Source organism: Rhododendron vialii, chromosome 13a (assembly GCF_030253575.1).
Source record: "Rhododendron vialii isolate Sample 1 chromosome 13a, ASM3025357v1".
NCBI lineage: Eukaryota > Viridiplantae > Streptophyta > Magnoliopsida > Ericales > Ericaceae > Rhododendron > Rhododendron vialii.
This window is the reverse complement of record NC_080569.1, coordinates 7584836-7596835: the sequence shown is the minus strand read 5'-3', so window position 1 is coordinate 7596835 and position 12000 is coordinate 7584836. Positions and strand designations below refer to the sequence as shown.

At 35.5% G+C, this 12000-nt stretch overlaps 1 protein-coding gene across 2 annotated transcripts; it reads left to right on the top strand.

Moving 5' to 3' along the window:
• Window positions 1–3922: 3922 nt before the first annotated feature.
• Window positions 3923–10594, top strand: LOC131314317 (protein DAMAGED DNA-BINDING 2). 2 transcript variants are annotated; one of them, XM_058342864.1, is made up of 11 exons: window positions 3923–4203; window positions 4361–4451; window positions 5012–5139; window positions 6121–6243; window positions 6363–6451; window positions 6607–6727; window positions 7209–7300; window positions 7690–7819; window positions 8738–8986; window positions 9095–9291; window positions 10146–10594. In XM_058342864.1, the coding sequence occupies exons 1-11, from the start codon at window positions 3991–3993 to the stop codon at window positions 10369–10371; spliced, it is 1659 nt and encodes a 552-aa protein (XP_058198847.1). In that variant the 5' UTR covers window positions 3923–3990; the 3' UTR covers window positions 10372–10594. The 2 variants fall into 2 exon arrangements, with proteins under 2 accessions (XP_058198847.1, XP_058198848.1); XM_058342865.1 differs by having other exon boundaries at window positions 4065–4203; window positions 5004–5139.
• Window positions 10595–12000: the final 1406 nt, after the last annotated feature.

Here is a 12000-nt window from a genome sequence, read left to right as displayed (position 1 = left end):
CGTCTTTATCCTCAATTTGTACTTCTCTTTCATATACTCCTATCCGGTTAAATTGAGATCCTCTGCGGCCCAGATTCCTATACCATACAACAGTAGTAGTAGTATTTTTTTATAATTGGATGTTCAGGTTAGCTTGCGCGCGTAATTCGACTAATTCTGAAACATAACCCTCAGTGGCACCAAGATTTGGAATGTTTGGCCTCCGTGTGAATGGAACTTGTAACCTAATTGAGGAGCATTTATTGTTTTCATACAATCACTTAGTCAAACTCCGTGGCTACTTTGGATTATACGATATATATGGTGGTCAGGTGTAACATAAGTCACATAATGTGCAAGCAGATGCGAAAGCGCAATCTTTTAAAAACTTTTCAAGTAACTAAAAATTCGTGATGCGAGAATTGAAGAGCCCGGCTAAATACAAATGCGAATTTACTACATGTTGTCAATTTATAAAAGGGAATTCAAAAATTTTCTTTTATGAATTAACTACATGTAGTAAATTCGCAGTTGTATTTAGCAGCACCCGAATTGAAAGCATGAACAAAGAGAGTAATTAGGCTCCGTTCTAGAAATTTTCTTAAAAAATAAACAGCTTATTTCACATTTTCAAACTCAAAAATAATGTAAATAAAAAATATTTTTTTTAATTTTTTTGCATCGTATAAAAGATATCGATGAGATCTTTCAAACAAAATCTATATTGCATATTTTATATTTCAATAAGCTTATAATTTTTAAACTTAAAATTATCTTCTTAAAAAATAATGACTTTTTTTCCGTTCTGGAACAGAGCCTCAAGGGTGTAACACCGAAGTGTGGATGTCCAAGTCCAACTAAGCGGATCGTTTGACGTGGCAATAGCTTATTTGTGAGTAAACTGATAGGGGTTTCGTGGGCGACCGTGGGGGATAATAGCCGAAACCGGATGGCGCCGAACCGTGGTTTGTTATAAAGAAGGGGAAAATGGTTGTCAGGTCTGAAGGAGAGGATAGTTTCACCAACTTCTTGTTAATGTTATCCACTTTATTAGTTGGGACAAGTGGGAGATTAGGAGGACTAATTAAGATTCATTATTATACTCCAATTTTCGGCCCACTAAGTACGACGAAAACAAATTAGTAGTAGTGCTACTACTAGTAAATACGGTGGTTTAATTATGCGGCGCTTATGAGTCACGTAATCAACCTGTAAAATCAATTAACGCTACTAGTGTCATTTGATGATATATAGTACTACTACTCTTTATCCAACGGTTTTTGTGTTCTCGAACATTATGACCTTGTTAAAACAGGAAGTCTAGGGTCACAGCATAGAATGCGGTGACCGGTTCACCTTTCGCCTAAAAAAATACAGAAAAATATTCATAAATTTTAAAATAATATTTTACGAAATCTTGTAAAAAATCAACTCCAACAGATAGCGGTAGGTATGTTTTTCGAAATTCGTAGGAACGAAACTGTTTAATTTTGTAGTTTTGTCTCTACAAATTCAAAAAACATATCTACCGATATCCGTTGGAGCTGATTTTTTACAGGGTCCCGTAAAATGTTATTTTAAAATTTATGAATATTTTTCTATATTTTTTTGGGGTCCACTCGGCGTGCGGTGGACGGTCACTGCGAATTCCATGCGGTAACCGTAGTCCTGCTCTTGTTAAAATTGGGTTCTCGGAGTAATTGTGGGAGAATGATAGATATAGAAAATATTTACTGGGACCGTGCGTTGGAATTTTAAAACCCAAATCGAATGAGCCCTATATAGCTCTACAAACTTGTCACTTTTCAATCAAGTCAAATATGTACTAACATAGTGACCAGTTCCATTCAAGATAATAAGGTTCCGTTTCAGAATATCTTTTTAATAAATAAGTATTTATTTTATATTTTTAAACTTAAAAATAATGTAAATGAAAAATACTTCCTCCGTCCCAAAATGTTTGTCCGGTCCGCAAAACTGAGTGTTAAAAATAATACAATTTTTGCAAGAAAAAATCTAAAGTTTTTTAACAACTTACTAGATATCAATGAGTATTTTTAATTTGTGAAAAAATTTTGAATTTTTTCTTGAAAAAATTGTATTATTTTTATCACTCCGTTTTGCGGACCGGACAATCATTTTGGGACGGAGGGAGTAATTTTTCAATTTTTTATGTACTGCATTAAAGATCTCAATGATATCTATCAAATAAGATTCATATTGATAGAAAAATTATTTGCGTAAGCGCATGATTTTTTAGCTTTAAATTGTCTTCTTAAAAAATAAATACTTATTTCTCTTTCGGGAACGGGGCCTAAGTACTCCATCCGTCTGAATTTAATAGTCCTTCGTTCAATTCTAACTGGATAAAAAATGAGTTATATCTTTAAATTAGTAATGAATTTTATATCCAATATGGATCTTGTTTGATACTATATCTCAGTAGTTTTATAATACAATGTTTTCAAAATTACATAAAAAGTTATAAATTACAAAATATAATCGATTGAAAAGTGACACAAACTCCCAAAAATGATTATTAAATCCAGCCGGAAGGAGTATTTATTCTTCATATAAGTTTTCGTTTTTTCAATTAAAAATGATGTATTGTAAGAGAATAATTTGTCTCATAAAGCAGAAAATAAGTACTTCAATAATACTCCACCTTAGTGGAATAGGCTTTGACTAAACAGATTAAGGTTGCATTCTTGTCAACTTTCTTCTTTTTTTGTTTTTTGTATTGATTGTTTTGTTCGGCTTGTTTAAATTTTTGTTAGATTAGTGCCATATTTTTTAAATTAATTATTCATCTCGACAAGAGTAGCATGGTAAAAATTATGACCAAAAGTAAAACAAGTTCACTAAAGATGAAAAAATTATTTTTTTTTTGTCTAAAGTGTTAGGCCCCGTTCTAGAAACCTTCTTAAAAAATAAGCAGCTTATTTTACATTTTCAAACTTAAAAATAATGAAAAATAAAATTTTAATTTTTTTTTGCATCGTATAAAAAAGATCTCGATAAGATCTATTAAACAAGATCCATATTGCATATTTTTAGATTTCAATAAGTTCATAATTTTTAAGCTTAAAATTACCTTCTTAAAAAGTAGGGGGCTTTTTCCCATTCTGGAATCCACTCTAAGTCTTATATGAACTTTTTTCAATATCAGTTCATATTTCTGCTAAGGGTTCTTAAAATTAAGTACTTAATTACAATATTCAAGCTTTAAAATAATGAATTTACACTAATTGAAATAAATTTTTATTCAATATGGATCTTATTTGATAAATCGATATTTTGAACGGTGCAAAAAAAATGAAAAATTATTTTAGTAAGTACATTATTTTTAAGTTTGGGAATTATAAATAAAGTATTTATTTTTTTAAGAACCCTTAACAGAACAGGGTGTAGTGTTTTTCTGATTTTTCTTATCAAGATGAATGATTAGTCGCAAAAACTACTATGAAAAGTTAAACAATAAGTTGCGAAAAGTAAAAAAATTGAAAAAAAATTTAGAAGAACGCAACCTAAAGCCCAAAAAGTACAGTAATTTTTTTTGAGATTGATTATTCTTTTCACACAGATCAACTAAAAGTTTATTTTAGTAGAAGCTATTTGTCTCTACACAATTTTTTTTTTTAAAGAGAGAAGAAATGCACCCTTTAATATCAAGGGAATGCTGGAGAGGAGGAAACGACACCGTCTTTTCCTGAATCGTACCAAGCAAGGAAAACTGCATCGGCCATTCGGCCTCACGATAGATAGACAATAAGCCACGTGGTCTCCCGCCATTTCCCAGTATTAAAAGTACGAAAATAACCCCACAGTTTATGAATTCCAGTATTCCACCCAGCCAACGCGAACAGCCACCACGAAGGGCAGTTCCGTAATCATCCCAACCCCCAAAAGGTAGTCTGTTGTCCAGATATAAAATACCTCCACTTTAATTCGTCACCCGTTCATTCCCTTTTCACCATTTCTCCGAAACAGCAGACTTCCCAGTTCTCGAAAATGCCCCCTCAAACCAGAAGAACGTCGTTCCCGACCGTGGTCATTGAGAGAGACACCGACTCCGAAGAAAGTTCGTCGGACGAAGAAGAAGAGGAAGAGGACGACGTCGTAGAGGCGGAAGAGGTTGAAAATGGGGAAGCAGTTGAAGAGGAACCGGTGGCGAAGAAGAGAGAGAAAGTTCCGATCACTATCAGTCTCAAGAAAGTCTGCAAAGTAAGTGGGACCCTCTTTATATCCCTCTATTCCCCCTGCCCCTGTTAATTTATTTCGAAACCCTTTATTTTTGTTGCGTTATGTTTCATTTTTCATTTTTTGGGGTTTTGGGTTTTGATGATGATGATTTTTAAGGGGTATGGTTGATGTTTGTTAGGTGTGTAAGAGAACGGGTCATGAAGCGGGATTCAAGGGGGCTACGTACATTGATTGCCCAATGAAACCATGTTTTCTCTGCAAAATGCCTGGTAAATCTTTTGTTGTGTACTGATTGCCCGTTAAATTGGTAAATTTTTAGTATGTATTGTATTGACCTAGTGTGCAGTATAGTGTGTGGATGTTCAGGAGAATCAACATGGGTCCATTGTGTTAAGTATTTTCCATTTGCAACTGTTTGAGTTAAGGTTGCGACATTACCCAGCAATGCAAAGCTTTTTCTTTTTTCACTAATCTTTGTAGCAGTGCCAATCTCTTGCTACAGGTTGCGATTGGCTCGAGCTCAATTTCTTTTAATTTACTTTCTTTTTCTACGATAGTCTGTTTTTGTCGATTGAAAAAACAGCAGGTAAAAGGCACTAGTCGGAGACAGGGCTTGAGCTGGGCATCCCTTACTCTTTATTGAATTCGGTTCATTGGGACACTCTTTATTACCCAATAGAAAAAAACTATTGTATGAGCCGCATTGGTTGCTTAAATTCTTTCTATGTTGGTTTTGTTATCTACAATCTCGTTATTTATCACTTGGGTCATTAGACTTGTAAACGTGTTTGGTCTAATGCGAATTTCTTCTCTTCGTCGAGGATTGAAGGCCACACAACAATGAACTGTCCACATCGGGTTGCTACTGAGCATGGGGTAATCCCAGCACCCCATAGAAACGCTCATAATTCTATGGAGTACGTCTTTGAACGCCAGATTAGGCCCAGTGTCTCCAAAGTAAGCTGCATTTTGACATTATGGTTATCAAACTATATTTTTGGTAACCGGTTAATTTTTTTTATGTATGGCATGGGAACTGTGTTTGTAGGTGCTTGTTGCTTGTCACGTTGTTTCTAGGCACTTTTCCAACATAATCAGGCACTGCTTTATTTTAGTTAGTTTAGCGACTTCATTTATACCTTGGTAATCATTATTAAACTGGTATATTATTGGTTAACCATATTCTGTCATGCTGAAGACCAATCCTAATTCAAAACAAGTTGTTGGTGTTGCTTGAACTTGTTGTGGTTCTTACCTTGGCATGGAGGCATTGGCAATTTGTTTGTATTTCGAATTGGGAATTTTCATGTTTGAGCTGATTGAAAAGCGTTTTTTGCCTTTTGTATTTTACGTCTGAGTAGTCTGGGAATTGAGTTAAATGAAACTGAAACTGAAGAATCAAGAAAAACTTTGTCTGTGCCACATTAGTGTGATAGCAAGACCTGTTGATAGTGCCTGAAGCCTTTTTAATTTCTTCTTGCTGATATGAGATGCAAAAGTAGTCCTTTCCTGATCCTATAACATTAAGTTCTTAGTTTCAAATATCTTTTTAAGGTTGGATTTACCGATTTAGTCTGCCTGTAATGTCTTATTTGCTGCAATTGAGTTCATCCTGGCACTTCTATTTTCTATTTTCATGGGGTTCGTTCCTGGCGCTTCATCAGAATGAGGGACAACATTTTTATTTTTTTTATTAGGAAAAAAGGCAACTTTATAGTATAATTCAGCTTTCCCTGCCTTTTGACTTGTTTAGATTATATGAAGTTATGAACAAGTTCACAATTATTTAATCTCGATTATTTTTTTATGCATTCTGTGATATTGTGGTCCATTCTTGATCTTCAAAGTTCCATACCATCATTTTTATTGGTTCTTGTATTCTTTATTTGTGATCTTAACCAGAAGATATATTTGTTGGTTTTGTTGTTTGTTCAATAGATCAAGCCAGCTTTTGTGGTTCCAGATCAAGTGCATTGCGGGGTTATCAGATACCATAGTAGAAGAGTGACATGTTTGGAGTTCCATCCAACAAATAATAACATTTTGTTATCTGGAGATAAGGTTAGAGTCACCTGAATTATAATCTAGCAGGTGTTTGAGTGTTCTAATTAGGGTCAGAATTTTTTTCTGATGGATTGACATTTATCCCTCTCTTTTTTCCTGTTGTTTTTTTACAAAAGAAAGGACAACTTGGAGTTTGGGACTTTGGTAAAGTGCATGAAAAGATAGTTTATGGGAACATCCATGGTTGCATACTCAACAATATGAAGTGAGTCACCCTCCATACTACCTGTTTTCTTTACTTATGTTCTGGTATGCTTCTGTGAATGGGATTCATCTCTGAGCATATTCAGTTACTCAATAAGAAGTTTTTTTTTTTTCTTTGGTGATGGTCGACATCGTTTGTTATTCAATTATCTGCAGGTTCAACCCCGCAAATGATGGAACAGTATATGCTGCATCTTCAGATGGAACCATAAGTTGCACCGATTTGGAGACTGGAATTTCGTTATCGTTGATGAACCTTAATCCTAATGGTTGGCAGGTACATTATTCGAAGTTGAGCCCTGATTTTTGATCTGATCTAGTGTTGTCAAAATCCTACTATGCGCCAATCCTATCACTCAGATGATGAGGACTTTTCCACTAATGTGGTGGACCATTATTGAACTTCGAGACCTTATTGATTTTGTTTTTTAGTTCTTATTTTTCTCATATAGTGTTCTCTATTTTAGATTGATTAGGAATGTGTTCCTTCACTTGATTTATATTTAGTATGCTTGGAGTAAGAAGTTGATATAGGTGTGGATTTCATGTGGAATCTCTAATACAACTGCAGTTATTTAATTGCATTTATCATTGGTTGGAATCTTTAGTTATATGTCAACGGTGGTCGGTCTGAAATGCTGGGAAGGGTGGGTAGAAGTCAATGTATGCTTTTGTATAATGGTTTGTTGGTAAAAGACCATGTTTTCTATTCCACAATATTGGTATCCGAGTATCAGTTATAGATATTTTTCCTGTAGGGCCCTAGCAGTTGGAGAATGCTTTATGGCTTGGATGTCAATCCAGAGAAAAGTCTTGTGCTTGTTGCAGATAATGTTGGACTTCTTTACTTGTGAGTATCCTTCAGCTTACCATGATGCTGTTAGCTGGACAGAGAAGCAAAAGAGACAACACAGAGTTCTTTATTGGATCCGTAATCCCTGAGTTGTTAACACCACTAATGGATGAAACAAGGGAGACATATGTCTTAAGGACTCATGAATAATGGGAAGTTATGGTAAAACTTAAATGACAGGAATATCTCACAACTCACAAGTGAACTGATTTTAGAGTTTTATACAGACAGGAATCTTTCGATTATACATGCAAGTATCTATACGTTTGTAGAGGCTTGTATAAACATAGGGGTGTGTATATATGCAAGGAACCAGCATGTAACAGTTTATTCATTGATAAGGTAAGCATAAGGTTAACTTTGGTTCTGTTTACTGACATGCGTAGGGTTGACATGCGTTCCAACAGTAAAGTAGGGGAGGCCACCTTGATTCATAAGAAAGGAAGCAAAGTTGTGGGGCTACACTGCAATCCTGTTCAGCCGGATCTTCTTTTGAGCTGTGGAAACGATCATTTTGTAAGCTTCTACTTTTTGCAATTTACTTTCTCTGTAGGATGCCTTGAAATTGATTTGTGGTTGTGGCTTTAAAAAATCAGGATGGTGTAGTGGAGAAGAATTCTCAAGCTTCTTAGTAGCTTGTGAACCCATCCAGTGGTGACTCCAGAAATTTATATGTATGGTGTCATTTCATTTATAAATAGAAAGTTGAGATGTTTCCTTTTAGTTCAAGAGTTGAGGGAAGTCGTTCAAATTGATATGACTTTTCTTAGCACAAGTTCTTGAGTAGGACTAATGAAGATGAGCTTTGCATTGTGACCGGTTTCTTTTCAAAATTGTATCCATGTTTTTTGACCCAACTTAAAAAACACAACGCTGAAAAGGTCATATAAGAGCCTCTCTTACGGACCTTTTCAAATTTCAATACTCAAACTCAAATTTAAGTAAAACTCATTCCAACCCATGACTCAAATTTATAGTGAAATTAATGCTAATTCAAATGATTCAATACAAACAAGAACAGCTATTGACTTAGAGAAAATATATTGCTTATAGATTACATATCAATGTTGACTCCAATTGATTGGGACACAAGGCTCAGTTTTGTGGGAGAGAAAGAGGGAGGGAGGGAGCACACCGCGGCGGAAAGTAGGTTGTTGGTTTTCATAATGGGATAAATTATCGGGTGTTTTGCACCCTATAATGGTGTCAATGATATGGAGTATTTTCATCAGGTCATTTCCTATCTACTTTGAGATTATATGTACAATAGCAGTAGATTTTTTTTCCCACCATGGATTCAGGCAACCTCATATTCTTGAATGTAGCGGCGCCACTGAGCCCATCTGTTTATATTTGTTTCTATTTAGTATTTACTGTTGTGATGGCCTTTAATGATATGATGGTCCTTGAAATGGAATGCTTCTTCTGCCTCAGGCTCGTATTTGGGACATGCGTCAATTAAAAGCTGGATCGTCGCTTTACAATCTTGCACACAAACGTGTTGTTAACTCTGCATATTTTTCACCACAAAGTGGCAGCAAGATACTTACCACATCACAGGACAACCGCTTGCGAGTATGGGATTCTATCTTCGGCAATTTGGACTCCCCAAGTCGAGAAATAGTACATAGTCACGATTTCAATCGACATTTGACACCTTTTCGTGCGGAATGGGATCCAAAGGTCATGCCTTGCCTATGTTGTTGTGCGAAATGTATTCAGCTGTATGGCTGTATCCGAGTTTTAAACGATGGTGTAAATACCAATACTCACTTGTTCTTTTTCATGTAGGACCCATCAGAGTCCCTCGTGGTTATTGGACGCTACATTAGTGAAAACTATAATGGGGCTGCTTTGCATCCCATTGATTTTATAGACATAAGCAACGGGCAACTTATTGCAGAGATCACTGAACCAAACATTACAACTATCAGTCCTGTGAACAAGCTACATCCACGAGATGACGTTTTGGCATCTGGTAGTTCAAGGTTTGGACCTCTGCTCTTGTTTTGATTCATTCTTCCATTGTATGCCTTTACCACTCTTCTATTGTATTTATTGGTTCAATATAGCAAAATGAAATGGTGTTATTGTGTGCGAGTGGGTTACCCAAAGGTAAGCTGTAGGTTTGTTTGATCGGCCCTTTACTTTGTTGATGTCTTAAGCTGTAGGTTTGTTTGATCGGCCCTTTACTTTGTTGATGTCTTAAGATGGTCCTTTTTGCAGCAACTTTCTTTTATGGATTTATGTGGGTGTTCTCTAGTTATTAACCGTAATATCCTCAATTGCACTTCATTGGTTTCCTTTAAACCAGGAGGCACCGTGGGTTTCTTGATATTTTGATGCTGGGCTTGCGACTTTGTACCTAATGGTATCACTATAATTCATAGAGCTAGATGCTATCCACTGCCGCCTAGTAGTGTTTTTGGTCGAGTCTGATCTGGTTTTGTGTCGATGTAATGGAATGTGAATGTTGAACCATTATACCTTTCGCTGCTGGTGACAAGCAACCCGTTTGTTTAAGGGTTTTGGATTTTGGGTTCTAATCATTAGCCTATTTTTCTCCAATCATTATTTTTATTTTTCTCTCTCTCCAATCATTACTCCTATTTTCAATTATTACTCTATTTCTCTCTACGCTCATTACCTACAAATCCAAATCCAAAATCCCAAAACGAACGGGGTTCCTAATGGCTTTAGTGAAAGAAAGTAATGAGAGTTTGTAATATTGCAGAAGATAATATCAACTTTCATCTTAATTCTTTTATTGACCGGGTGTTAATTCTCATTTTTGATGTTCCAGTGCATTTTATAGCCTTATGATGTCATACTCAATTTTCAGGTCTCTTTTTATTTGGAGACCAAAAGAGGAGTCTGAGATTGTGCAAGAGAAGGATGAAAAGAAGATTATTGTTTGTGGTGGAAAGGCTGAAAAGAAACTCAACAAGAAGTTTGCGGGCGAAAGTGATGATTCTGACGATGACCTTTCCACACTCAAGAGTAAGAACTCCAAGCCTGGAAAAGCTGCACCAAAAACATCTCGTTATAGCATTAAGGGCAAGCGGTAAAAATATATCGCGGTCTTCCTGTAAAGACGAACTGAAGTTTACCATACAGTCCTGTAATAGTAGTTTTTTGAGCTGGTAATGGGTGGTTTTCATAGGCCAATCTTGGTTATACTGTTCGCCCTTCCTCCGTCGGGCTGCAGACTAACACCACTTTGGTCTTCAGTGATTTTTGTATCGAACCAGGATGCGCGTTTTTTGTAAAATATTTATGTTTGGTCTGTTATTGCTATCAGGTACTACTTTTTTCATTTTGCAGAATCACGGAATATGCTTATTGGCGAATTTCCAGAGAACCACAGACCATGCAAAATTGACAAGAAGAAATAGTGTCAAAACTCACCACTTTTTATTGGTGATATTTTAGGTGATAATAACAATCTATTCTAGTATATCTATTCCGAGACATGAAGGTAGAATTCCTATTTGATAAGGACACTTTGAAGCTCTGCGCGAAATTAATTTTCAGAATTGTTCCTCAAAAAATTAATTTTTACTACTATTTTTAATGTGTTAGTATTAAATAAGTCATACTACATCCAATTGGCAAAATTGTAATCGAATAAAAAAAATCCTATCAAAACCACTGCCCTACTTTTCTTTATTTTCAATTGCAATGGATAGCACGGACAGAATTTACCAGTTGAGAAAAGTAACCAGGGTTTCGGAATTCACGCTCGTAAACATTTATCAGTTAATTTTATGCAATGATTTTTCTTTTGATTTCTACAAGGTACTGCAGATAAATGTATCATTAAGCCCTTTTAATTTTATAGCAAAACTATGTTCCTCATCTGCTACAAAGTTTAATCCAAAATCATGAACTGTATCCATATAAAACAAATCACCGTAGATATGCTGTACTTAATATCATGATGGCGCAACCCTTGATTGGTTGGAGCGAAAGAGTCCTCTTTGGAAGCCGCGTGTCAAGTCAAGTGAGAATAAATCTTTTTGGTCCAATAATTGTGCTTGGTAGTTAAGTTATTTAGTTTATTTATATATATAAGTCACGTGTTCTAGGTTAGGATTTGTTACTTGAAGATGATAGGATTTTATCAGTTTGCTAAGTTGAGTCCATCTTTTATTTTCTTTGTTAGTCTAATAAGATGATTAAGGGCTGTGGCCCTGGAGTGTTTTCCCTCTCTCCTCTTCTCTCTCGCATTGTACTACATCATACTATCAATTTTGATAAACTAAACAATTCGTCTCTTAGTCTTTTCTTGTATCGTGTCTCTATTTCTCTGTATTTGAGTGGAAATCTGTACGGCAGAATTCATCTGTAGATGCCGTATGCTTGATTAATGAATTTGCTTCTTCCATTGAAAAAAAAAATTTCCAATCCAAGTTTTACGCATTACTAATTGGTGAGTCAAGAATGATAAACAATTAGCGCACCACGGAAAAATAGTAGGATAATATAAATCAATAAAACTTATGGAGTTTCATTCTCAACCCTAGTTTTTTTTTGAAATGGCAACAGTATTATTAGAGAAAATTTGACAATGAGTACATCAAGTTGGGGGAGAGGGGAGGGAGATCTAATCAAAAGTTGAAGAAAACACCTGAGGACCAAAGTCCGAACACCTGTGGGCAAAGCCTAAAAATGCCCTAAAGCCTCAACATTCTCAA